This window comes from Metarhizium acridum (assembly GCF_019434415.1).
Source record: "Metarhizium acridum strain ARSEF 324 chromosome Unknown scaffold_141, whole genome shotgun sequence".
NCBI lineage: Eukaryota > Fungi > Ascomycota > Sordariomycetes > Hypocreales > Clavicipitaceae > Metarhizium > Metarhizium acridum.
This window is the reverse complement of record NW_027094020.1, coordinates 372,421-398,558: the sequence shown is the minus strand read 5'-3', so window position 1 is coordinate 398,558 and position 26,138 is coordinate 372,421. Positions and strand designations below refer to the sequence as shown.

The 26,138-nt window shown below is 49.4% G+C and overlaps 8 protein-coding genes across 9 annotated transcripts; 3 read left to right on the top strand and 5 right to left on the bottom strand.

Annotated features, from left to right (window-relative positions):
• Positions 1-39: 39 nt before the first annotated feature.
• AKL1_2 (Ark- serine/threonine protein kinase) lies at positions 40-2,224 on the bottom strand (the record flags this gene model as incomplete). The annotated part of the gene is made up of 1 exon (XM_066119382.1): positions 40-2,224. The coding sequence occupies one exon, from the start codon at positions 2,222-2,224 to the stop codon at positions 152-154; it is 2,073 nt and encodes a 690-aa protein (XP_065975175.1). The 3' UTR covers positions 40-151.
• Positions 2,225-2,360: 136 nt separating this feature from the next.
• Positions 2,361-3,350, bottom strand: AKL1_1 (Ark- serine/threonine protein kinase; the record flags this gene model as incomplete). Its single annotated transcript, XM_066119381.1, has 1 exon — positions 2,361-3,350. The coding sequence occupies one exon, from the start codon at positions 3,348-3,350 to the stop codon at positions 2,361-2,363; it is 990 nt and encodes a 329-aa protein (XP_065975174.1).
• Positions 3,351-6,799: 3,449 nt separating this feature from the next.
• On the top strand, positions 6,800-8,581 carry J3458_008771 (uncharacterized protein). 2 transcript variants are annotated; one of them, XM_007810959.2, is made up of 4 exons: positions 6,800-7,062; positions 7,111-7,433; positions 7,523-7,864; positions 7,926-8,581. In XM_007810959.2, exons 1-4 carry the CDS (start codon positions 6,988-6,990, stop codon positions 8,473-8,475), a joined length of 1,290 nt encoding a protein of 429 aa, XP_007809150.2. In that variant the 5' UTR covers positions 6,800-6,987; the 3' UTR covers positions 8,476-8,581. The 2 variants fall into 2 exon arrangements, with proteins under 2 accessions (XP_007809150.2, XP_065975173.1); XM_066119380.1 differs by having other exon boundaries at positions 7,111-7,864.
• Positions 8,582-9,164: 583 nt separating this feature from the next.
• Positions 9,165-10,218, bottom strand: J3458_022454 (uncharacterized protein). Its single transcript, XM_066123036.1, has one exon. The coding sequence runs from the start codon at positions 9,858-9,860 to the stop codon at positions 9,390-9,392; it is 471 nt and encodes a 156-aa protein (XP_065975172.1). The 5' UTR covers positions 9,861-10,218; the 3' UTR covers positions 9,165-9,389.
• A 616-nt stretch (positions 10,219-10,834) lies between these two features.
• On the bottom strand, positions 10,835-13,880 carry J3458_008770 (uncharacterized protein; the record flags this gene model as incomplete). The annotated part of the gene is made up of 2 exons (XM_066119379.1): positions 11,774-13,880; positions 10,835-11,650 (listed from the first exon to the last, which is right to left on the bottom strand). The coding sequence occupies exons 1-2, from the start codon at positions 12,467-12,469 to the stop codon at positions 10,835-10,837; spliced, it is 1,512 nt and encodes a 503-aa protein (XP_065975171.1). The 5' UTR covers positions 12,470-13,880.
• Positions 13,860-17,265, bottom strand: J3458_008768 (uncharacterized protein). The gene has a single exon (XM_007810957.2). It carries the CDS (start codon positions 17,213-17,215, stop codon positions 15,431-15,433), a length of 1,785 nt encoding a protein of 594 aa, XP_007809148.2. The 5' UTR covers positions 17,216-17,265; the 3' UTR covers positions 13,860-15,430.
• Positions 14,385-14,952, top strand: J3458_008769 (uncharacterized protein; the record flags this gene model as incomplete). The annotated part of the gene is made up of 3 exons (XM_066119378.1): positions 14,385-14,465; positions 14,615-14,677; positions 14,890-14,952. The coding sequence occupies 3 exons, from the start codon at positions 14,385-14,387 to the stop codon at positions 14,950-14,952; spliced, it is 207 nt and encodes a 68-aa protein (XP_065975170.1).
• Positions 17,266-19,562: 2,297 nt separating the features above from the next.
• Positions 19,563-22,849, top strand: J3458_008767 (uncharacterized protein). Its single transcript, XM_066119377.1, has 2 exons — positions 19,563-21,306; positions 21,388-22,849. The coding sequence occupies exons 1-2, from the start codon at positions 20,536-20,538 to the stop codon at positions 22,195-22,197; spliced, it is 1,581 nt and encodes a 526-aa protein (XP_065975169.1). The 5' UTR covers positions 19,563-20,535; the 3' UTR covers positions 22,198-22,849.
• Positions 22,850-26,138: the final 3,289 nt, after the last annotated feature.

Here is a 26,138-nt window from a genome sequence, read left to right as displayed (position 1 = left end):
ATTTCGACAATTAGCACGTGGTCACAACGTTTGGGTTGTTTGAGATTGAATTAAATATGACATTGGTTCGTAAATGTGCAGAGCACTGATTCATTTATATGCTTATGCTATCATGAAGAATACATTATATTCCAAGCCCCGCAGAGGCTGTTCATCGTCGCGATTCACCAGTGCGACTGCCTTGAGATTCCATCTCTATTGAACTTAAACTGGGAAATCGCTTTGTAAAATCTTCAATATAGTCTTCTTTATCCTGGACTGACATCTCGAGAACAGGTTGACCTGGGAGGTCTACCGCAATGAGGTGCTTGGACTGGGCATATTGGCTCTGCTTAATTGGTGATGGCGGACGCTGTCCTGTTGGGAAGCTATTTAGATGAGTGGGTTTTTTCTTCGGCGCAGGTGGCTTTTGACCCGCAGATCTTGGCTGGGATGGTGTTGGCATTGAATGGGATGTAGAAACCGTGATGGACCTGGTGTCATTGGAAGGGGCGGCACTTGTTGGTCTGGAGGCCATTGGCTTGCGAACCATGTTTGGCGTTGGTTTCTGACCGGAAGGCGCCGCGGACTGGTCATCGGTGTATTTGCCATAACCGTGGGCAGTCCTTTGAACAGGGGATGGTTTCTGCTCCTCACTGAGCAAGCTCTGCACGCGGCTTTGAATCGTGCTGGCTTTGCGTTGTGAAGCACCCACGATCTTGGGGCCGGGAACCGGTTTCCCAGATGAACCAACCCGGTTCTTGTATTCGGCTTGAGCGGCAGCAACTCGTTTTTCTTCTTCTTCAAGCTTTTGCCGTTCGAGCTCGCGCCTCATTTCTGGCGTCATGCTGTCCTCGTCAATATCAATCAGGGCATTGGCACTGGGACCAACGGCTGGTTCCTGCTTCGGTGGAACATTTGCATCATGGTGAGGTGTAGACTTTTGTGGCATCTCAGGTGACTCAGGCAGCTCAGACTGAATTATACCTACCGATTCCTGAGGTGAAGCGCCTTCAAACCGGTTGAAAGCATCACCATATTTGCCCGCTAATTTCTTAGGACCAGAAGCTGTTGAGGCAGTCGATCTCCGATTGATATCAGTTTGTTCATCTCGAGTTGTCACTGGGGATTTCGTCACGTCTAGTAACAGGTCTTCTTCCGTTTGCTTTCTGGCCTCCACTCTGATTGCCTGAGGCGCAACTGCTGGCCGCCGCTGTAGATTCTGCATTGATGACTGCACTGTCATCCTGGAAGGCTTGGCAGCCAATTCCCTTTCCCGCAAGAAATCCAGAGTGCTGGACTCAAAACTGGTGCTGGCGGGACGTGGCCGACTGACTTGTGTTGATGAGCTCAACGTAGGATCCGTCGACTGGGCCTGAATGCGGTGATCCTCCAAAGATGGCCGCGACGATAGAGATGGTCGCCTCAGGTGTTGGGGGCGAGCGTGAGTAGGCAGCGTATCCGGGTTTGCGCGGGACGAGGTACGTTCAGGGAGCTTCTTCTCTGAGTGTTTCTCAAACTGAGGCGTTGACGCTCTGGAAGAGAACTCAGACGTCATCGTTCCAGTCGAGACATATTTTGCCTTAGTCTGAGCCGAAATGGCCCTCAGCTCGGGGTTACTGCTGATAATCGACGATGCCCGACTGGGTTGGCTCTGCTCCGGTTTTGCGGGAGCGGATGACGTGTTCAACGGAGATCGGTCAACAGGAGGAGTGGAAAGGTGTTGAGGAGGCTGCTGTATAGTGGGGTTGAGAGAGTGAGGTCGTGGAGAGGGAGCCGGTTTCTCTGGACTCTGTTGTAGCGAGGCAAATGCTTCGTCAGCCAGACGATCCGCCACGTCTTGGTCGGCCTGAACGTGTTGGGACTGTGGTGAACTTGCTGATGAGTCGAAATCAAATTTAGCTCCCTTGTCGTGAAGAAGAGAGAACTGGTCCAAAGTCGGGAAACGTGCAGACAACTCATCGGCCTCTGGAGCCTTTTTACCACTCGTTGAATCGAGGGCAGCAAATGGATCCCCTGCAGTGACTTTTCGCGACGGGTCTTGCTTTTGTGGCCCAGGTGAAGCGGTAGGACGACCCCGTCGCATGGGCACAATGTTGGGAATATTTTGCTCTTCTCGGTCAGGTGGTGAGTATACTGCCCCCACGATGGCTCCTTGATGGCCTTGTTGCGCTTTGGTGGGTGATGGTTGACTTGGAGGTCTCGACTCTTGTTTCGTCCTGGCTCGAGTATATCTTGAGGCCATGTTAGGTATGAAACAAATCAAATAACAACGTCATTAACGGAGCGACTTACATCGTGTATGGGAACTTGTCTACCCTGCATGGCACATGCTTCCTTGAGGACTTGATAAATGTTCGGCCGAGACTGCATGTTTTCCTTCAACATAGACCCTGAGGCTTGTCAGTATTTTTGGCGTAGGAAAAGTCCTGCAGGATACCAATGTCCAAACTCTGCATACCAATAAGCTTCTTGAGTCTTTCCGAAAAGACAGGATGGCTGGGATACTTGAAACTGGCGTTCAATATGGCCAACTGTCCCTGGTCTTCAAATGGAGTTGTGTAATAGCACAATTTATACAGCAGCACACCCAATGCCCAAATATCCGACTTTTCATTGAGTGGTTGCTTTCTATAAACATCAACCATTTCGGGCGCTCGATACTGCAATGTGGTGTGTTTCTGAACGTCCTCGTCCATGAGCCGACACTCGACTACGGTTGTCGGTGCAGCTCGTGGAGGGGCGGAGGATCCGAAGTCGCATACTTTAAATCGCTTCGACGACCCGCGGTTCACAATGAGGACATTTTCAACTTTCAAGTCTCGATGTAGGAGGGCAGGTTTGAGATAATGCATACAAGCAACGCCCTCAGCGATATCGGCAAAAATGTGCAAGATCTCGGGTTCCGTCAAGCGGTGTTGCAAGCGTGTGTTCATAAAGTCAATCAAGCCACCACCATCACAATACTCCATGAGGAGGAAAACCTCATATCCGCCGCCTCTCAGTTCTGAAGCGTGGGAATCGATATATGTTACAATCGGTCGGTGTCCTTTAAGTCGTTTCATGGTCTCAACTTCGGTGCGCATACCCCGCAAGGTTTCTTTGTCGGGAACAGCAACGCGCTTAAGAACCGCCAGATCAGTACCGTCGATGGGTTTGGGGAGTTTGACCAAGTAGACATGAGCAAACCCTCCTTCTGATAGGTATTTCTGAATGACGACTCGATGGCTGCCAACCTGGATCTTCGTACCAGGGGAGAATGTGCCAGCGGGCGCACCGCCGTGCGACGGGGCGGCCTGCGGTAGGTATCCTCCGTGCTGTGCATGTCTTGAGCCCCGGTGAGGTGCGGATTGATAGCCGAAGGAGGCCATGATGCCGAGATTCGAGACGGCGTTTGGCGTTGCAAGCAGATTCGAGGTTGCCTGCACTGGAGGGAAGCGAGGCAACTCAACCAGACCAGCAGTGGAATGACGCGGACGGCCAGGCTGGTGATGAGTTCCCTGTCGTTTCAGGAGAGTAGCGTCGAGCCGCACAAGTAGACGATCAAGACATTGGCAAAGAGGGGATAATGGACAAAAGATGGTGTTGTTTTTCAACACGAGGCAGTCTCTTTGGACTGGATTGAAGGTGTTGACGTCGACGCACGGAGTTGGGTGTCACACATGAATGATTGGCACAACACGGCTCAGCCTCGCTTGCCTTGGGGAGCCACATTTCGATAAGCGTATGGGAAACTTTGTGGACCAGTTGGCAAATTTGCTCAGGCACCAGTGGGCCTGAGATTAGACCAAACCCGAGGCTTGACTTTTTCTGGCGTTGTTGAAGAGCGGGACCTGAAACCTGGAGATGCCGGCTTTTTGGACGAGATGAAATTTGTCGATGAAATAAGGCGACGCCCAGTGCCGTCCAACTTGGGCTTAGTTGCCTGTCCATGCAGGTAGGTACGGTCAACTACTCCGTATTTGCTGCGAAAATCTACAGTGGGGGGGAATATGACTAGGTTAGGTAAGTTACCTATCTATCGCGTTCTATAGTATAATTCACTACGGTATATTAGTGTATACTTCTTGATCGGCGATGGAAAATGAATGTAGCCAAGGCAGATTGCTCGTGCCTTGCAACTTCCAAGCTGTCAAGTGATCACGGCAGCTCAAGCCTGTCTAGAGCTTCACACGTGACGCGGTCCTGCCGCCTCGCCCCCATTCGTCCGTCGCAATCTTGTGTCTTTCTCTTGTCTTGTGAGCCCTGTGTACTCATGAACAACTACACCAATCATCTTGCCCTCTGGCAGATATTCCTGCTCTTCTTTAGCTGTGAGAAGCCGCTACGACCATGCTGCTGCAATTCGTATCAATTAGGGCCTGGCCATGCTCCTTACACCACAGAACGAGTTAATGTTTCCCTGATACCGAATCAACATTATGTTTCGGCTCGTGAAATGATAACTCAATCGTCCACCATCATCAACCACCTGGACGATACTTCAGCCTCGGTTTTTAAATCTCGGTAAAATGCATAGATATCCATGGGTCCATGATGGTATGGGGCTTCACGCTTATTCACCAGTTGCGGTTGTCGTTATCGTCGCTTCAGGTTAGAACTCTAAATTGTTGGATATCAACCATCAACTATGTTGCGCAGAGGGCGGAGTACGACTAGAATCACAACGATGCAATTTTTCCAGGCTCCGGGCCTCCGTCACAGCTCGTCTCATCCTACTCTTTTCTGCTGGTCTGAACTTGAACGGCAAACCGTGGCCGCTGCTCGATGCTAGACGACAATATGCTCTCCAAGTGTCACCCGCCGCTGGGTTCTCAATGTTCGCCCGAATAGGAGACAGAGTTGCCTATCCGATACGGTTTATGCTCGACTGAGTTGTACCAGCTTGACCCTTGCATCATTCCTGTCCTTCGTAGGACGGCTGTTAAGTATACGGCTATTGACTTATAACAACTCAGCGACGCGGCCCTCTAGGACACTGTGAGCAGACAAGTCATTTCTGTTGTGGTCAACCACACTGTAGTCCCCTGTTCAGTGACTGCAGCAGAGATTAGAGTTTATACACGGTAGGCATTATATATTTTGATCTCACTTGTCCAGGTAACCGGCCGGTTTGCTGTACTAACTCTGCTTAAGGCGTCGCGGTCCAAAAAGCCACATATGCCACAAGACACACTACTACCAAGACTCACGCTATCGCTTCGCCATTTGCACAGACGACAAGCTTTATTTCAACGCCTGGCAACATTCTCCTAACACAAATCGATGACAAAGCTCAGGCGACATCAACAGGAAGTGGTGGCGCCGGGAGCACCAGGAATGCCATTAATAATAATGGCAACAGGAGCCGCGGAAACGGAATTGGTGGAAGCAGACTCAAAGTGGTTTCGCGCAACATTGAACCGTAAGGCCCAGAACAGCCCGTCCAGCGGCAGTACCAGTCATGCCGATCCTACAATACGTGCCTAACAACCTCACCAGCCATACGGGCCGCAACCCGGACATGAGATGCACATGACAGTTGGTCACAACGTCGGGTCATGATAGGGATATCTAGGAATCCTGCCTCTCATGGCACCTTTCGGCCTCCTTCAACCCCTGCCCCGTCTCCTCATGGGCAAATGCTCGATGAGGCTGGTGGGCAGATACGAGAACCACTGTGATTGGATGCATGAAAGTCTTGAGAATGGGCGGGTTTCTTTGGCCTTTTGAAGCTTGCGGCTGAGTTGATGCGCCATGATGACATGTCGCAATATCAAGTGGCGAAATGACTGTGTGTCTATTATGGTCGTCGTATAGCATGGGCCATATGTATGTAGGGCGATGAGAGGTTTCTGCAAGTGTCTCTGGCTGCCTCCCAATTGCAAAATCCATGGCAAGCTGGCTGCTCAACAGGGCTGGTCGCTACGCCAAGCCAATGTGACATATCGCATGCATTGATCTAGACTCTAGAGTGACGATTAACAAAACTGGAAATCAGCCAGGGAGTCTCCTCGCAGGACCGGACGTCTTTTCCGCCTCGATGTGATTCGGTACCGTCCCGCAGATGCAGCCGCAGATGCCGTCGACTTGTCATTCTTTATTCACCACATCCTTTACTCCGTATTGGCACAGCTTTCGCAGTGGTACCTGCAATGAAAACGTTGAAAGCACCAGACCGCAAATTTGCCGACAACTGCCTTATTTCTCGACCAGTCTACTCCGTGTTCCGTATAAGTTTGTGCACCAAATGCTACGAAGCCTCTTACAACCTTGGACATTTCCGATGGCACAAAATATTGACAACATGATGAATTCACAGCAACCGTTAGGGGAAGGAGAACTACCCATCTGCCCAAGGCCATCGCTTTATGCACCGTCTGCGCCGTCCAATGCCCAAGGTAACTGGTCAGCTCCGGCCAGTGCCTTCATCAGACCCAAGCGGGCGATGATTAGTGTTGCATGCCAGAATTGCAGGCGACGGAAGGCCAAGGTGAGTTGGCAAACCTCCCCGTGTACTGGTTTCGAGATACGAGTGTATGCTTACAGAGGTAGTGCAATGGCTCTAGACCAACCTGTAAACGCTGCCACAGTAGGGGCGAGTCGTGTAGTTATGAGCTGGACAGGGGCAAGGCGTTGACTAGCGTGCTCAAGCAGAAGCGAGACGACTTGATGAGTGAGAATGGCCAATACAGGGAGCTATTCAAGCTGCTATGTACCAAGCCCAAGGGTGAGGCGTTGGAACTATTTCGTCGCATCCGAGAGTCTGGCGAACCCTTCATTCTCCTTAAATCCGTGAGACAAGCTGAGGTACTGTTACCGAACCCTTCACCGGCAGAGACTTACTGCAAATATCAGCTGGAACGACTGGATCGCCTGGCTCTGGATGGAAGCATTATCAAGGTTCCAGCTCGACCGTGGACGATTGTTGCGGGCGACGGGCTGGTGTCTGAGCTCATCACGAATCTGTTTCATTTCAATGGTACCTACTTACTGCCAGTCCTCGAAAAAGACGTCTTTATTGAGGATATGAAGTCTGGACATGTAATTGGTTCTAGATATTGCACACCATTTCTAGTCAATGCCATCTGCGCGGTTGAAAGTGTTAGTTACCCTGGTTCCGAGACCCGACCACTCGACTAATTTTAACAGAACTTTTCTGAGAGAGCAAAGCAATTTGGAGTTCTCGCTAGACAAAATCTCTCAGATCGCTTTTTTGAAGAGGCCAAGGGGCTGTATGAACGGGAGCAAGGTCGTGCGTCGATCCCCAACATCATCGCCCTCGTCCTTATGTACATTGCCATGGCTATCAAAGGTAAAGACAGGATATCCCGAATATATCTCTACACAGCGTACGCTCTGCTCAGCAGACTATCGTTGGAGCAGAAGTTTCAGGCCCTTGAGAGCAGGCCTGGTAGCCAAAAGGAGAAGTGTATCATTAGCCGTGTGCTTTGGGGTTTGTACATTGTGGAAAGGTGAGTCGTACATTCTGCGAAAAAGAGAGAAGAGAAATGAAAAAAAAAAAGAAAGAAAGAAAAAATCATAATCGACTAACCGCCACCAGTCGCGTTGCTTTCTACTATTCCCATCCGTCCATCTTACCCGCGCCAAAGGTGCCCAAACCGCCCGACGAATTTAGTACCGCCAACATGGATGTTTTGGGCCGTTTGCATGACGAAGCGACCGGTGCTGTCCCCTTGGTCCCGGGCATCAACACCATAAATTGTAATTTGACAGAGCTCTGGAATGAACTAATGCAGTACATCTGCGGAGGCGCCGTGAAGGGAAGCGATGCCGACTTGCGTAACCGCAAGAGCTTCTACTGCAAGCTGTTGGCGTATGTAGCTCAACTACCGCCCAGATTTCACTGCAGGAGCAACATGACACCGGAAACATGCATGATGAGGTATGGCAAGTCCCACAACCCATATTTGTCTTTCCCAGAGCCCTAAACCAAAGCTCTCAAGAATGCACGAGACGGAAATCGTCTTCACCATTCTTCGCGACGTGCCCCTCGACACGCCCTTCCACAACCTCTACGATCTCCCCGGGACAACCGCCAGAGACATACTACGAAGACGCTGCGTCGCCGACGTGGAGCTAATACGGTTTTACATGTGCAAGTGGCAACCCCTGGGCGGTCTTGCCTATCGCCACGTACACATTTGCATGCACACCCTGATCCCACTCCTCGATGACCCGGCCACGCATCCTGCCTTCTCGACGGCCTGTATGATTGCCCAGCAGTGCACTATGCGCATGAAGGTCATGGGGTACCTGCTGCAGGGTATACAAGCGTTTGCGTGGGCCATGGGCAAGACCATTCCCGAGTCGGCGCGGCCGTTCCTGCAAGGCTGGGGTGCGGAGGCCATAGAGCCAGACTTGCCCGTGTCGTTTGTGCTTGCGCAGCCGGACGATGTCAAGCAAGCTCTTGCGAGGGATTCGGGGTCGCTTTTGGAGGAAGTGGAGGGTCAGCTTGGGTCGTTGATTGAGCTGTGGGCGAGGCTGGGGCAATAGCTGTGCGTTGGAGGGAGAAACACAAGTCCCGTGAAGAGTGTGAGCGGTGTAGAGCAAAGGATGATTATGTAGCGACTAATGAGTGTGTTTTACTGCTTTGCACACGTCACCATGCGAGCGTACACTCGGTGATGGACATTGAATGTTTCTCCGCGTAGACTGCGCGAGGGTGCCGCGGCAGCATGCTACCAAAGGCGGACTCGCCTCTGGCCGTGGGCAATTTCCGAGTCCAACGTGATGATTATGCTCAGTGTCTAGCTGCTGTACCAGACAAGCCGGTGGTGCTGGTGCCGCTTCTGCCGGCGCAGTGGCGTTGTAGTTGGATCAAGGGCAACCGACTGCGGCAGTGAAGTTACAGCCTACGAGTTGCAGTTTCGGATCCGTGCATTATCGAGATGATGTAACAGTCACTGTTGATGGGACTGCGTGGCTGCGACAACCCGGCTCCAAGTTTTGAATTTCGGTGTCTGCTAGCCTCGAGTTCATGCCTTGTAAGTGAATGGCAGCGCCAAAACATCATGTGGACGACCACACTTGAGGAATATACCAAGCAAGTTGACGATGAATACACGAATAAAACATGTCACGAGTCCCCGGAAGTAATACCTAGTGATTGGACAGTCACGGTTACGTCAACTGCATGTGCTCTAACCACTTCGAAAACAGCTAGTCGAGAACCAGCCATTAAGCCAAATGAGTGTTGATTTTATTTCTTTGCATAATTTAAAGAGTGTCAAAAGAAAACATGAATAATAAAGGCGAATCTGTGAGACAAGCCCAAATTCCCGTCGGCTTCAAACCGTCCCTGTAATTATGCCTCAGCCACCTCCTGAACCTTGCGAGAGTAGGTCCCCCACGTTCAAATCGAAAATTGCCACAAGGCTCGTAGAGGCAAATTGTAAAGTACAGGGTGCTCAAGAAATCGACGGAAAACTCTGGTGTAAGACGCGCTGGTAATTCGGACCGGAGCGGGCGGCATATGTAGTCTGTTTTTTCGGGGGCCGGACGGGTTTGGTCGCAGGCACACGAGTACATGTCCTGCCGCTCTGATGAATGTCCTCTGGAAGGCAAACTCGATGGGACCGGTGCTTCATATATAAACTCAATCTCGGGATGTTTTGGGCAGCCTCGCCCCCCAACCAGCCAAAAAGGCAGCGCGGACAAAGAAGTATAAATGACAAGATCTGAAAAGGAGTGGATGATTCAAAATTCAAAATGTGGAAAAACGACCAACACTGGGGCACCCTCCGTTGTGCTGGTGGCAAGTGTTTCGTCGTGCTCGGAAAGGTTGTCGATGATGCCAAAGATGAGCTCTGGGCAGCGAGCCAGACCTCCACATGTTCCCCGGTTTGAGCAATGAGCAAGTCATGATGCGAAGGGTACATCTAGACAAAGTCATCGTCTCTTTCGAAATCCCGTCCGAGATTAGGGCGCTTGAGAGTTGCGAGTTTGGTCGGATGTGTCGCTCGATTCACAGGCGCTCTTGCTTGAGGCATGGGGAGAATCTTGAGGCAAGGTGGCATTTTCCGAGGCCTCGATTTTTTCAAGCTCGGAAAGAATTATCTCTTCAATTTGGGGCCAAGTATTTTCAACTGCGGTCGCAATAATCCGGTAATTATCCGCACCTAACTTATCGTTGGATTCCATCCTGGGGCTTGCAAGGCGAGGAGCGTAGATTGCCACGCCTTTGTTTGTTGGTGGTGGTCGCCAATGTGGGAAAAAGGTCAGCCGAGTTGTTGCGTCAGCCCAGACCAGGAAATATCTGTTGACAGTGGAGGATAGAGAGCTAGGGGACGCAGCAAAGGTGCAAGCTATAAGCCGTGAGCTGTGTGATGTTGTACGGATGGGAGCTCGAAAGCTTGTATTGATTTGTTGAAGACAAGGGTGAAGGAGGAGAAGAAGAATGAGCGCAAGTCTGCCTCCCCGTCGAGGTTTATATACCTGAATTCTTGGGAATAATCATACCGTTGGGGGAGGGCGAAGGGCTGCATCAAACGATGAACAATAACATCTCGTGTCCCTGTTCAGATGCTGTGTATGAACTATCCGCCGTCGCAGCCTGAGCTCTACCACATAGCCGGTTTGAACAAAGGGCCCCCTCCAAAACATCAGAAGCGACACAGCCGAGTTCTTGGCCTGGTTAATTTTCACCGGACTCTGCACATGATCAAATGGCCAGCCGACCTCGTCCTTTGGTGGATCATCATACGTTCCGTCCGCGTCAGATGGAGATCGGGTCCTGAACACCGACGAGGCGAGCTCACAACTTCATAAGCTCGCCTGCCATAAAAAGCAGACACGTCCTCTCCATCGGTTCTCACCAAGATCGACACGAGTTGGGCCGGTGTTCAAGCAATCCTCATTCAACACACAGGCTCGCGGCCCTTTCAGCAGACCACAGCTCGCCATGCATGGCGCCGTAAACGTACGACTGCCCTATCAACAGCCAGCGATGCTCAGAGGCCGGACGAAGAACAACGGGAACACAGACGCCACCGACGAGAGCAAGATGGTCTCCAGCCTCGGTGTAGCGGTCGCACAGCCCTACGTACCCCTGCGACGTCCTCGCGACACGCCGCTTCGACATGAACTCCATCAAGGTGCTGATGAGCTCGAACGAAGCGAACATGCTGTCAGCCATACGAGGCATTTCACGGTCGCGCGAGCAAGTCTTCTTTGACCACGGCAGCTCGCCGGGACCCCTGCCCAGGATATGATGCGGCCTTGTGAGCGCCTCCTTATAACGCATCAGCGACCTGGTCCTTTCCTCACCTGCCACGCCATCCTTCAGTATGGCAATGCCCGTCAGGAAACCCATCCATGCCTGCCTCCGGGTCTCATTTGTCCCCGGATACGAACCCGGGCCAACGGCATCGGCGACCCGTTTCGACGAGTTTAGGCAGGGCGAGCAGCCGCGCGGCAACTGAACATCGCCAATCCGGAGCCTCGTCCCGTGTAGCTTCGGTCTGTAACCTGGTTGTATGTTGCCGAAGACGGGGCCGACCTCTATGATCTCGTCAACGACGATGCCGTGAAGGAAGAGCAGGCGGCCGTCGCTGCTAAAGCGAACATTAGGCTCTCCAGGCCGGCTCTGCCTCCCCGCCGCCTGGAACCGACACTTCACGGCTGGCGCGCAGTGAAATTGCCAGTGATAATTGGGCTGTTCAGGACTCGGCTGCTGAGCCCACGCTCAGCTGGGCACTGAGCTCGAAGCATCAACTGCTCCTTCGGGCAGCCATGGCGGGTTTCTGCGGTTAGCCAACGCCAGCTGCGCACTGCCGCTCAGAGACAGACACACGCGGGTGGCCTCGACAGACTTGGAGCTTGTATCCGCGGTGTAATCAATCTCAATCTCCAGATCCCGGGGAAGCTCCTCGGCCAAGCCCAGGATGGCACAAATACGACCCAGCGACTCCGTGGCCGGGAAACAGGACACCTTGGACATGACACGGCCCAAGTCTTCCCTCGCACCAGCCTGGATGCTGGCCCGCATATCGATCAACGTCCGAAGATACTGGCCGTCTTTCCACAGCTCCCAGACCTCAGACACGCCATACGCCTTCTCCAGCTTGGTCCAGCGAGTCGAGGACCGACCGCACACGACAACGGCGCGCGCAGACATGGCAATTTCTTGTATCGCCCACACACGTTTGAACCACGACCGCCCAAAGACAGAGGTACGAGCGTGTCCGGAGCGAGTCTTGCTCGCCCAATACGTCGGGCTGAAGACGCTCGAGATGGTGCCAGGCACGTCCAACCCCGGCCCGCCCTCCCGTCTCATGGCCTTTTTCAAGAACCGCCAGTGGTCCGGATTCAACCTCGTCGACTTATTCCTGGGCACGGTGTCGACGTACCCGGCCATGCTGTCGAGCATTGCAAACGCGCGGGCTCGTGCTCGTCCAGCCAAATGACGGTCTGCTCGCCGCACCGGTAAATCCGGGACATGACGTCGATTTGAGCCTCCTTCTCGAGATTGTCTCTCTGGTTGATACATACGGCGTCGGCCCACAGGATCCGCAAAGCTGTCGGGAGTTTGCGTACGCTGGGCGATCCGGCTCACCTAGCCCGCGCCCTGATTATCTTTGACGGACGTTGAGATATACCTGATAAGTAGAGAGGTCTCACCCTCGCGCCCAAGGCTGTGTGAGGCCTAGTGAATAGAAGCTTTCAACATGCGGCTCTGCGGCTCCGGATTTTGCCCAGCTGCTCCGTAGGATCAACACAAGTTGAGGCGCGGTGCTGACGGCTGACGGGCAATTTCCCCCGCCGGATAGTCTACCCGAATGAGTGAGAACGCATATCCATGGGTGGCAGAAGGCGTAGAGTTTCGCATTGCTATAAAAGAGACGTGTTTCGTTCAAGAATCAGTCAGCGGCTCCAAATGGTCAGACGTATAAGCAAAGACTCGGGTAATGAATGAGACCAAGACCATGGCCCACGCTGACGCTCATGCTCATGCTCACACTCATGCGTCAACTTGGCCACTCACCCTCATTCTTGCAACTCACAACCGCCAAAATCCTACGACGGAATTGGCACGCCCATCATTACGCAGTAGAAGCACCAGCCCCCCAATGGCAACCGTTCCCTTGGCAAGCTTAAAACAATCCCCAACCAGGGCGGCTAATCAAAGCCTTGCATCATGCCTCAGTCTTCAAGTGCAAAACGCATGAATGTCCTCGGAAACCAGCCGAATCCCATGCGGCCATGCCCACAGACCGGCCGACATGAACGTCTGGCTGGCGCACAGCGTGGTCAGCACGGCTCACAGCCACAATGACAACGCAGCACCCGCAAGTCCAGGCAGTCATTGTAGACACGCAAAACCGGGGTTCTGTTGTTCCTGGATCTGGTAAGTTACTCTGTGCCGAGTAACTACTAGTATATTCACACGCACGCCTCCTGCGCTCCGAGCCTTTCGCCCGCAAAAGCCAAGCCACACGCCAGCGTCAGGGCCGTGGGCCGGAACCACTGTCGTCACCGGCGCCATGATGGATTAGGAAAAGGGGGAGGCTTGGTCGGTGCCGATGTTCCGAAAAGGCCGTGGGATGAGTAGAGGGGCGCGAAAACACACGACGTCAACCCCTCCAAGCTGTCGACACTCGGCATCCAAAAAAGCAAATGACTGTCATGGACAGGGAGGTAAGAACAATAAACCTGGTGCCTCGCCGTGTGTGTGTGATTTATTCCTTCTTTCTTTTTTTTGAAACTTGAAATGGGGGTCATTGCGACCAGATATATCAAGAATCATGCGGGACCATCATTGTCCATCCCGCGCAAAAATGACAACCGTCACGTCCCAAACGTGGCTTCACCCCACGATGCCACTGGGCCAACCGTCGGCCAAACCCCAGCTCCAGCTGCCTCTTGAAGCGGTCAAGGGACAAAAGGCCACACAATCACTCTTGGAGCTGTACGAGCTCGGCAGTCTCGTGCCGACGCCACAGCACCGCCATGGCCAGAACCCATCCTCACCTCCCGTCATCCATGTAATCCCGGCCGCAATTGGCATCGTACCGAGTTGATAAGCCCCCCGTACGGGTACCCATCGCCGAGTCTGGTAAGTCTGATGCTAAGCAGGCTGTATCGCCCCCCTACGGGAGGCCCGACGCCGCGAATCGAAGCTTGCCGCCATCCTTCTTGTCTTCCCAAAAGTCCGAATTGCGTGGAAGGGAAAGAAAAGTCCGAATTGCATGGAAGGGAAAGGGCCCCTGGCCAATCAAACCACCTGTTCATCCGGCTTTCTGATGTCAACTGGTTGGTTTTAAAAGGCCGCCATCCCCCTCCCATGGGCTGTTTGTGTCTTGGAGTCTCCAACATCCATACGTCACGTCGTCATCGCTTGCCCCTCCGCTTCCCAGACGCTCAGTATTGTAGCATCACTCGATAAGCCCTCATATCGGTCAACTATGCCTGCTACGCAACAACAGATGACCCAGGAGCCTGCTCCTGCTGTCGTTCCCGAGTCCCGAACTAGCACTGAGCAGCCCGTACGTTTTGCGCCCCGAGCCTGGTTGTTTCGTCCGTGCCATTGTTGCCAAGTCGGCTCGTCCCGTGACTCCCGTTGGCCACATTAATAGCTATTACGCCACGACAACAAAATCTGCTGCGAACCCTTCGCTGACGGTTGACTTTGCAGCGCCCTGTTGAGCCCATGTCCGTTGACTCCATGCGCCTCCGAGGCGGCGGCGAGGAAGGCGAGGTAAGCTTATTCCATTCTAATCCATGACGCGCTTCATCGCCTTGACCGACCACGCCCGCTTCCACTGGCGACTCTGACTGCGGCGTTTCCTCGTGCAATGTCTGTCGGCAATCTCCCACCTCCCTAGAAAATTGAAAAAAAAAAAAAAAAAAGACACTCTCGCTTGAGCCTTTATTTGAAGTGAGAATGGCCCCATGCTGACCGAGAAACAGGCCATATGCTGCGGTATTTGCGCCGGCCTCTGCTGCTTCGAGTGCTGCGAATGCTGCTGCTAAATTTTGACTCTGATTCCGATACCAAAATGCGAGTTGAGTGTGGGGGGCCAGGAGTCGGCACTGGGGGGTCGCTGGGGCGAGAGTGACTATGCAAATGTCAGATCCCAAGTCAGGTCTGACCCAAACGATAGAGGCAAACGCGGCTTGCTACCGAATGGCGCCGGATAGAAGAAACAGGATACAGTTGATTCTGCACTGGAATTATATCATGTAGCACCAATCTCAAAGCATCACCCCACTACCCTGGAGTCAAATATCCGAGTTGCCAAGGTGCGAGATGCATCTGGACAGACGGACAGATAACTGGCAGCGGTGCTCTGATCCAGTCTTCCCGAGTTGGGGCGCATGCCGAAGCTCTTGTAGTGATTCTCGTCGTACTCTTATGAACATGGCTCTTCCGTCGAGAAACGAGTGGCGGCCTCACAGCTAATGGCCAGCCAGTCTGTATCATTCATAGCGTAGTCCTCGGATGCGTCCATCACACCACAATCTGCCCAAGTCTTTTAACTACATTCTCGTAAAATGTTTTCGATAGTTTCTCGGCCGCATCCTCTGCACTTTCTTCATGCCCTTGGCGAAGTCCAAGTCTGTTCCTCCCACCAAGACAAGTCCTAACCGCACCCTCAAACTTTTCGCCCATCTCACCTCCAATATCTGCCATTCGCCCAGCACCAAGCAACTCGTCTTGAATTTGTCGCAAAATTTCTGGCTTCCCTCGAGCCCTTCGCATGTCGATCTCAAGGACCTTGTCGACCGTCTTCCAATGAGCGAGTTCGACAAAGATGATGCCTAGACTGTAAATGTCAAAGCGCTTCTTGGAGCGCTGCCTCTCCTTTCTCCTGTTTGTCTGCGTATCCGGGTGTCTATACAAGTCGTGCTCTGCATCATCTCCGGGTACGTCTGTCATCTCGTCCGAACCCCCGGGGCGTGAAAAGTCAAACCCAGAGAGATATGGTTGACCATAGTCGACGCTCCCGGTGCGAGTACGGAAGAAGAGAATATTATGGCTTCGAAGGCCCTTGTGTAACCAGTTGACTGCATGAAGGTATAGGACACAATTACTCAGTGCCGTTGCCAGTCGGGCCCGTTCTGTTACGCATGGTTTTCTAACACTATCATCTTGAAGAAGGCCGTGGAGGGACACTGGCGGAAGCGTGGCATGTAATGAATCATCGCAAGGCCTCTCAAATACCAGACCTAACCGCCTATCAAGAATGTCGACTTCATCAGCAGGGATATCGGGGTCAGCTATATCGAAGAACCCAAGACAGTGTGGTGTTCTGAAAGCCTTGGGCTTCGGGCTGTGACTCAGTAAAGATGCCAATTTCCTCACTCGATCGATAATGTCCTTCTTCGATAAGGAGTCTTCGTGCAGCCCAGTTGCATCGTAGTCTTTCCACTCTATCCACACCTTCTTCTTACCTGAGGGTGTTTTCATGAGCGCTTCACAGCGTGCAGCATCCGATCCATCTACCTCTGAACCGAGCTCTATTAGATAGCGCGGAATCTGGACATTGCCTGGCTGAGATGGGGTTGCAAGTTCAAGGAATTTAGCCGCCGCTTCGTCTGCTTGAGAAGGCCTTCCGGTCTTTGGATCAAGAGTTTCGTTAAAAGCCTTGAACTTGGCAAGTTTGGATAATTGCATCAAGGCATCGAGACTTGCTTCCCTTTCCAACTTTGACATGGGAGAAGCTGTCGGGAGGGAGGCAGCTCCCGCATCTAGCCGCGATTTCAACGCCAGCACAAGGTGACTTAAATCTGCAACCCTGTGGTGCAAAAGCAAAACTCCCCTGTTCGTGTCTTCCACTGTGTGCCGGATTTCTACCTGCAGTGAGTGATCCAATATATTGGTCATGTTGTCGTTTAAAGTGGAGAATTTGGACAATACCAGTTCAAAAGCGGCCTTATCGAATGACACCCATCGAAGCCTTTGATAACCCTCTTGAGATTTTTCTTTCCAAGCCGTCATCGCGTTTTTGATAAAGTCTCGCTTCCTGTCCGATATGGGAAAGTTGGCCTGTTTCGCGTCTTTATCTGGCGCGCCGACCAAGTTGTCGTCATCTCGATCCATCTTTAGATTATTGTGTCTGCGCTGGTGACTAGTGAACTCGTCAAACAAGCATCGAATTTGCATCAGCATATCAAGCACTGTTTGGCGATGCAAACTGAATATGTTGGAGTTGAGGATCTTGTCATGATTTTCACATTCTAGATCCAACAGCCCCGAAGTTTCGCTCCAAGCAAAAAGACGCTGCTGTTCCATCCGAAGCCTCAAGTTGAGGTATTTACACTCGTCATTGTATCCCAATGCAGTAATCAAAAGCTGTATGCCTTCAAACGGCGGCGACAAGGTGTATTAGTGTCGCATTACTATTTGAGTACTAAAATTCGTGGAGACCTGTCGGCAACTCGTACCTTGAATACAACCGGTGTACACCTGGAGACCAAGTGATGCCACACCGAGGGCCAAGCCAGCTACAGAGACTGGGTCCATGGCCGTCCGGGAAACAAACGGTCGATAATGTCGTCAGTTTTTACAATCTGGGCCGGCTCTCGGGTGCATGACTGGGTGTGGTTCATGCGAAGCTGAAAGCTGAACTCAGAGCCAACAGTGCGCAACAGGCTTGCTAAGAGCACAAAACATGTTATAGCACGCGGGAGAAAATGAGTCTTTTCGTAGCCACGTGGGGTAGGGAGCGAAAGCAATTGCGAGAGCTACTAGTTACTACTTTCAGCTTGAGGTGTCGTGCGTGTCAGCACCTCAGCCCTGATTATATCTCATATTCTGATTTGCGACAATACTACGTACTCCGTACTGCGGAGTACGGGAGGGCGATCCGCGACCCCGCGCGCACCTCGTCCAATGCCACGGATGCGATGCCATGGCTCTGTTTTTCCTTGTGCAACGTAGGTGAAGCAACCAAACTGCCGGGATATGGAGTAGAGCCCTTGCCAATGGAAATGAGTTTTCGCTGGCTGGGGCCCGGAGACGCTACCCAATTTGATACAAGTGTCGACGGGATGGCACTATTTCCCGCGTTCGAGAGCTGCAGTGCCGTATTAGACCTGCAGCTGGGCTGAAAGTGACGGCCATACCAGACACATCAGCCCCCATGGCACATTGCCTATCTGTAAGCGGGGCAAACGGGAAGGGATTCAAGGGAATACGGAGCCGCTGTCCTCGAAATTTGATTCAGGCTCGCATAAAGACCTGGCAAACAGGACTCTCGTTGTGCTGTCCACCGAAGACAACTGTTGAGTTACCGTACGGGTGACAGGGCATGGTTGAGCAGCGAAATGAATGATAGAGTCCCCGGCAAACCATTCGTCCATCGTCTTGCACTCCATACGAAATAAGCAGCAGTGACGCCAAGGAATGCGTGGTAAAAGCATGGAGTACGTAGCGAAGACAGAAATGTCAGATATGTGAGAGCAAGGATCATGTATACTGCTGGTTCTGTACTCCATACCCCGTACTCCGTAGATCTGGCCGCATTCTAAGACATGCCGTGTATAATTTGTTTAGCAGATCTCACTTTCGTCATCTGAAAGGCCGAAACGAGTGTAGCCGTCGCGCTGGCGGAACAAGGCAGCAAAGTAAGAGAAACTAACCCTCAATAGGCTGCTGCACAGAAGCGACCTTTATCCTGTCAAAACAGGACTTTGGGTTTCATTTAATGCGATGCGGGCGATGCGGCTGTTGTGTAGAACAGTAGAACACCCACTCTTATGCGCCTGGTCCGCCTAGTGTTCAATCTAGAATGTGGGCAAGGACAGAGCAGAGAGCTGGGGCCGAGGTTCAGACAAGAGAAAGACAAAGAGAAAGGGGGTCTCAGTTGGACAGCAGCATGGGCCATGTTGGTCGGCACGGACTGGAAATTGCATTTAAGAGAGGAAAATGAGATTGGAAATTTTGGCCGACCCAATAGATGTAACGAATTTACCAAGCTGACACGAGGAAGGAACGTCGCCCATCGGTGTTTCTCATCAGGCTGCATGGAAATCAGACAAATGGCAAGACGGGCAGATGGCCTGATGCGCCTTCCTCGTGGCTCAACAACGTTGACCGGGTTTAGACTTGGCTCGAGCAATTGGGAAAGCGCAACCACCACCAAATGCCGCACAGAGCACATATGCAGCATAGCAGATGCATTTGCTCGACGCTCACTGCGTCCGCACAAGCCTGGCAATTGTGTATTCTCGCTCCATGTCTCTTTGCCGAGCATTCCGTACTACCGAGTATTGTTCTCATTGCTGTGCAATTTGCTGTCAATTGCTCGAGTTGCACATTGACCAGCCACACAGACATCCACACCTTCCCATAGACTTCCACCAGCTCCTGCGCGGCAGCCCGGAAACCCAGGACATGGTATGTAGACGCCCTTCACCAGCCGGTGAGCCAAGCCAGCCAAGCCAGCCATTGCCCAGCCCTCTCGCTCACTTCGCACAATAATAAATAGAGAACCGAACACCCCATACTAGGGAATCAGATTCTCTGCTGGCTACGTCACGAGTCACGACACGCTCCTGGGCCATAGATCAAGCCAGGTGGCCACGATTCCAAGTTTATGGCAAGGCCAGAGAACATTCCACATGCAAAGATCCTAAACGGTCAAGACAAGGACACAACCACTCGCATTTTTGGGGGGCCAAGCAAGATGATGCTATAATGCAATGATGCACAAATGTCTACTAGTTGAGACTCCGCCGCCACAAAATTGCTTCTTTGCTGCCGCCAAACCTTCCCCACCCATCACAACCTTGGATCGACGCTTTGTGGGAGCCCTTACTTTTTGTGGGAGCACTCAGCCTGTAGGAAACCACAAAGCAGACGACTGAGCCTTCATCCGGACTAGTCGTAAAAATCCCATCCTTTCGTTCGTCTCCTCTTTTGACACTAATCACTCAGCCTACGACACCTTTGGCAGCTTCAACACCTTCGACACGTGTGGGCCGAGCCTGTGGATATTCTTGATTCTTCCTGTACGATTACTCTCTAGCTCACCGGGATCCTGAGATTAAGGTCCAACGGCGTGGATATCTTCAGTTCCTGAGCCGGATGGCAGCTCTTTTTCAGGGTTTCAAAACCGGGCAGCTTCCATGTCTTCCACATCATCACCCGGCTCTCAGGTACAAAGCACAACCCCCGCTGCTGGTGTTGCAGATGCGGAGAAGAGCACAACTCCTGATATGAGCAATGATGGACGCTCACGAGAATCAACTGTGGCCGCAGCTTGTCTGGCATGCGTAAGTTGCCACAGCCCTTCCTGCCTCGTATTGGACTGCCCTTTTGTGAACTTGGAGCATTTCTTTCCTGCTTCGCAACTTCCTCGCCAACGACGCATTCCTATTAGCCTCGGGCGATGACCACCTATACTAATTGTTCTGCACTATTAGCGCAGCAAACATCTCAAATGCGATGGGCAAACACCATGTGTCCGTTGTCTCAATACACAGAATGAATGTGTCTATATTGCTTCCAGGAGAGGATACAAAGGTCCTCGTCGTGGCACAGCTCAGAACCCCAACAAGAGACAGGCCACGTCGCCTCCCGACCTAAGCCCTAGCAGTTCAGATTGTCCAATGCTTCTCGGAGCACGAACCGGGTCGGCAAATATGTCCACGGCTATGGGCAGCACGTTTGGGCCGCCGAGTATTCCTGCGCAAGATGCCGAGCCCACTCAATTCTCCCAGCCGCAGCAGCCTACTAACATGCAGCTGTACAAGTCTTATTGTGCAGTTAATGGAATAGAACCTTCGCCGTGGGCAGTAAATCAGAACGGAAGTCGACTTGCTGTGCACGTTCCTGTTGCAACCACGGAGGAACGATGCTTTGATTCGTTCTACCACCACTTTCATGCCTCTCATCCGTTCGTCCTACCCAAGCCCTTCCTTTTGCAAATATCGAAGGAGGCCCCTTTGAAACCAGTACTAGCAGCAATGAGATGGGTTGGGTCTTTTTTCCTTGATGTTGGTAGTCCTACTCAAGAACGACTGTTGAATGAAGCATTCAACCTCATATATGCCCCCAATCGGTCCAAGGACGGGTTTCTGATTCAAGCTATGATGCTCCTCATTGTTGGCCTTGACGGAAGTTGTCAGCAGGACAAGGCAAGGGGTATTTTAAGCGATGTGGAGGCCTTGGCGCTGGAACTGGGACTGAACACTCGAGAATTCGCGGCAAACCATGGACGCGGCATTCCCGTACTGGAAGAAAGCTGGCGGCGCACTTGGTGGGATCTATTTGTCATTGACGGAATGGTTGCTGGCGTCCACCGCGTAACCAATTTTCTTCTGTTTGATGTCTCGGCTAGAGCCGCACTCCCTTGCGAAGAAGATCAGTATTTGACCGCCGTGAGTGTGAAGCTGTTTTTCTTTGCTCTCATATCCCCTTCAAAGCTCTCTGCCTTCATTCGAGCTAACCAGGAGCTGTAGAGAATACCTATACCACTGTACTTGGACGATCTTGAAGATCAAGACTTTTCTGGGGAAGACCGCGAATTTTCATCCTTTGCATATCGAGTACTGTGTGCTCGAACTTTGGGAAAATTTATGCGAGTCCCTCCTATCTTCGGACCAGAAGACGAAAATCTAGGGAAGATCGAAACACTTCTCACAAACTGGCGGCTTCATCTGCCGCAGTCGAAGCGAGACGCTTTGCAGAAGAATGGAAAGCTGGACGAAATGATGTTCCAGGCACACATGATGAATCAAGCCACTTCCATCATGCTTCATCAGCCACACTCTCAACTCGACTCATCTCCGACCCAAGATATCAACTCTTGTGCTCCCCATCAGGCTATCCCTGCTGGCGACTTGTTCAATTCACATACCAGACATACTATCGAATCTGCCAACAGCATCAGCACAATGATAACCCACCGCGTACCGCTCCTTTCGCATACTCACTTTTTCACGTGTGTTATCACGATGTCGTCGATTGTCCATCTGAGCAGATGGGCTTTGTTCTTCATACCTCACGACGACGACGATCTTCGGCAGCAAATTCGCCTAAATATTGGGGCATTGAACCAACTCTCTAAGGTCTGGGGAGCCGCTGATCGTGCCCGTGGACAGGTGAAGGAGGTAGCACAGGTAATCTACAAGGTGAAGAAACAGCAGCGTTCTAATTCACAGTTCTGGATGGGACTTTCCCAAGAGGAAATGCTTAATACGATTGCCACGGATGATTCGATTATCAACGAAATTGAAAATTTCGAGCCAATATCCAATCTCCTAGGTTAAAACGGGGAGGGCAATGATTATTGGACAGACGAGGGAAGGGTTCCCGAGCTCGAGGCGACGCGATGCGACGCAACATGTTACAACACTATGCAAAAGCTATTCTTTTATGTATTCACATCTAGTTATTTGAGTGGTATTTTCGTACCGAATCATATTTAGGGTGACACACTTGGCCAATTGGAATATATTGCGTGAAGATGGGTTTCAAAGCAGTGTCTGAAGAAATATGAGCGGTTTCCAGGTGACTGAATAATGAGTTCCCGGCATACTTGGACCAGTCTAGGTATCATTGAAACTTTCAGTGCTCGTGTGCTTACTTACCAATAGTCGTTGCTTTGGGAAGGTCTGGTGCGTCTCTTTTTGTGTGTTCGTTTACTGTAGCACGTGGGGAGACGTGGGACAGACTCGAGGTACGGAGTACAGCCTGGGGGATTCGAATCCTATGATGAAGGTGCACGGAGCAGAGAGGGAAGGGGGATGCGGCAAAGGGTCAAGGTGCTGTCTGCAGCCCTACAGCCCTACAGCCCTGTAGGCCTACATGCTGTCATGTCAACACGGCTAGTACATGCGTGCATCCTTGTGAGGTCGGCCGTCCCTCAATGGATCGGGCCAGCAGCTGGGCTGCGCTATCTCACATGAGCACAAGGGCCCGGAAGAACAAAACAGATGCGAAGGGATGGATTGGTAGGGGGACGATGGAGAGGCCGGTTTCACAAAGTCGTGACATTTTCCACGTGGGTTGGGCGGCAAGGCGGGTCTTGGCCGCCGACTTTCCAGATACTAGAACGAGTAGTCGACGATGCTGTCGGCGACCATGGACGAGGAGGCCGATACGTGCCGCGTAGTCGGCCGAAAACTAGAGCATTGCAGCCTGGGTGATGATTAACGGACACTGGCAGCGGCGCACGAGGGGACAGAGCGCAGACTGCTGCTGCTAGCTGGGCGGGCGTCGAGCGTCCTGCTTGCAGCTGAGAATGACGAGATGAAGCAAAGCTGAGCGAGTCTGGCAAAGACGGCGACCTGGCAAACAGTGGTGGCGAGTAGCGAGCATGCGTGTAATGCATGTCAACTGTAGACGTCAGTCGTCGGCGACCAACGGCAGGAGAGTGTAGATGACCCGACCATTGCTCGCCTACCTGACCTGACCCGACCATTGCAATTGACCTGACCTGACTATTATTATGGGGTAATAGGCTATTATAATTGGTTTAATATTCGTGAGGGATTTATTCTTTATAAATGAATAAAGATAAGGGAATAAATTTTAATTAACTTAAGAAAATTAATAAAATATAATTAAACCACGTAAAATATAATAAGAATTATAATGTAATTAATATAATAAGTAAACCTAAAAGTTTATATATATTAATTATTACACGTTTTTAATATATTTTATTTTTCTTATATATTCTTTATTATTTTTACGCTTAAAAAAAAAAGTTATATTATAATATAAGAGTTTAATATATTTTCTTAACTTAAATTTACTTAAAATTAACTCTTATTAAATTTTAAATTAAAAAGTATATTATTAATATCTTAATAATAATTTAAGTTAATATTATTTTAATCTTTTAAATTATAAGTTTAATAATAAAGAAAATCTTATTATTAAAGTTAATAAGATTTTTTATTAAATAAATATAAGTAATAATTATACGTGTTATATTATAAGTGAGAATTTAATTAATATTTATTTAAAATTAACTTAAACTTAATTTTAATTTAATATAAAATATAGCTTTTTTCTTTATATACTCCTTAAAGAAATATCTTATAATTATATATAATATAAATGTATTATTATTTATTATTAATGCTTTATTTTTTATTAATAATTAGGTAATTATTTATACGTTTATTTATTTATTTAAGTACCCTAGAGCTATTATAGCTATTCTAGTACTTCTACATGTAGTTCAAGTGGGAAAACCCTTTATATAAGAAGAAAAACCCCCTTACTTCTATTCTAGGTTATCCCTACCCCACTATAACCTATAGTTATATAAAGCGTGTTCTAAATCGTGTAGGTTAAAGGTACCTATTAGGCTAGCTATTCTAGTAGCGGTTCGTTAAAGCGTGTGTAGTAAAGGTTTAAGCTAAGTCTAGGTTAGCTTTAATACGCTAGTTAAGTGGCTGTTCTAGTATCTAGGTGTTTAAGGCTATTACGTAGTTTTCTCTAGGTCTTATATTATACTATACTATCCTAGGCCTAGCGTAACGCTATATCCTAGATATACCTAGTGTAATTAGTGTATTATAGTGAACTTTACTTTATCCTTACTTTTAGGGCTGCCTAGCTAGGCTTAGCTAGCTACCGCTAGCTATTTAAGGCCTATTATAGCCTTTATAAGAGCTTTAAACTAAGCTACTAATTTTCCTTTCTTTCTTTCTTCTTTAAACCCTTAATTTTCGTACATATAACCTCTTTTTATAGCCCTTAATATTAGGCTAGCCTTATAACGGCTTCTAGCTCTCTTTACGAGCTCGTTAAAGCCGTGCCTATATTAGCTTATTTTCTAGGCGTTTCCCAGGCGGATTTAGCTAACGCGCGTTATTTTTCTAGGCTTTTTCTCGTCTCTTATAGCTTTTATAAGCTTTTTTTAATTTAAGGTAAGTTCTTACCTAGCGCTAGCCTAGCGCTAGGCGTCTCTCTCCCTTATCTTATTCGCTATTTTTAACCGTATATTAGTTTATTTTACTTTATACGTTTACCTAACTTTAACCTAGTCTTAATATCTTTCTATTAATATTTTATAGAAGCTTATTATTTTTAAAATAGTTATACTTAACGCTACCCTTAAGGTATATCTTAACTAATTAATTAACTCTAGTCTAGTAGTAATATTAACTTAACTATAAAAGAATAGCCCTTTTAAGGGTAAGATACTTACGCTTACCTAGAAGAAAAAGGCTATTAAGTAAAAGGTTACTATAAGTACCCCTATTTTACTCTAGCTTAGCATTATATTAATATTCGTGTAAATTAACGCTTAGCGTTAAATTTTATACTTACCTTATATAACCTAGGTTACTATTAGCGTAAAGAAGAGCTAAGCTTATCTTTATTATACTATCTTTAATAAGATTATTCCTATACCTTAGCTTTAGCCTAGCTTTATTAACTCTTATAAAATCTAGTATTATTACTTACTTTAATTACTAGGTTTATAATTATTCTTACTTAAAGGTAAGTTAAGTTTAGTTTAGCCTTAGCCTATAATCTTACTATTTTTATACGTTAATTAGTGCTTTATAGGTTCCTATTAACGCTAAGACCCATTTAATTTTACCCTAGCTTTAAGATAAGCTTACTAAGCTTATTAGTGCTTTTAAGCCTTAAGTATATACCCCTATTATACCCTTAACTCTAGCTTTAATTTAATTCTAGTTTTTAGCTTAATTAAAGGCTAATATAGCTATCCTTTAAAAACTACGTAATAAGCTTAAGGGTAAGGCCACTACTAGCCTAGCCCTAGTTACTTATAGTAGCGGTAATTAGAAGGAGTTACTAGCTACTATAAAGCGTGTTATTAAGTTAGTATTAGCTTTAAGTACTGCTTAAGAGGAGATAAATAATTTATTATAGTAGTTACTTATCGTTATAAAGAAGGCTACCACATTTAATAGCGGTGCTAGCCTATCTTTAATGCGTTTTCCCCGTTATTTTCCTATATTATTATTTATAGCCTTATTAAAATTAATGTTTACTTAAGGATTATAGTTTAAGCGTAAGCGGTTTAATAAAGGTGTTAAGTAATAAGTAAGGTGTTATTAGCTTATCTTTAAGCTTAAATCTATCGTTTAAGAGAGAGAATACTTTAAAGGAGAATAATATAGCCTAGTATTATTAATTAAGTTCTTTTATTACCGCGCTATTAAGCTAGGTCTAACCTTAGGCTATAGTTCGCTATTATAATAGATTAGGTTTCTTTTAT

Excerpts from the sequence above, each read along its gene's own strand:
- J3458_008771 (XM_007810959.2), top strand. The coding sequence starts at position 6,988 with ATGAAGTCTGGACATGTAATTGGTTCTAGATATTGCACACCATTTCTA. Across the intron at positions 7,063-7,110 it reads CCATCTGCGCGGTTGAAAGT|AACTTTTCTGAGAGAGCAAA; the intron begins GTTAGTTACCCT and ends TAATTTTAACAG. Across the intron at positions 7,434-7,522 it reads GGTTTGTACATTGTGGAAAG|TCGCGTTGCTTTCTACTATT; the intron begins GTGAGTCGTACA and ends AACCGCCACCAG.
- J3458_022454 (XM_066123036.1), bottom strand. The coding sequence starts at position 9,860 with ATGTACCCTTCGCATCATGACTTGCTCATTGCTCAAACCGGGGAACAT.
- J3458_008768 (XM_007810957.2), bottom strand. The coding sequence starts at position 17,215 with ATGGAACAGCAGCGTCTTTTTGCTTGGAGCGAAACTTCGGGGCTGTTG.
- J3458_008767 (XM_066119377.1), top strand. The coding sequence starts at position 20,536 with ATGCTTCTCGGAGCACGAACCGGGTCGGCAAATATGTCCACGGCTATG. Across the intron at positions 21,307-21,387 it reads AAGATCAGTATTTGACCGCC|AGAATACCTATACCACTGTA; the intron begins GTGAGTGTGAAG and ends CAGGAGCTGTAG.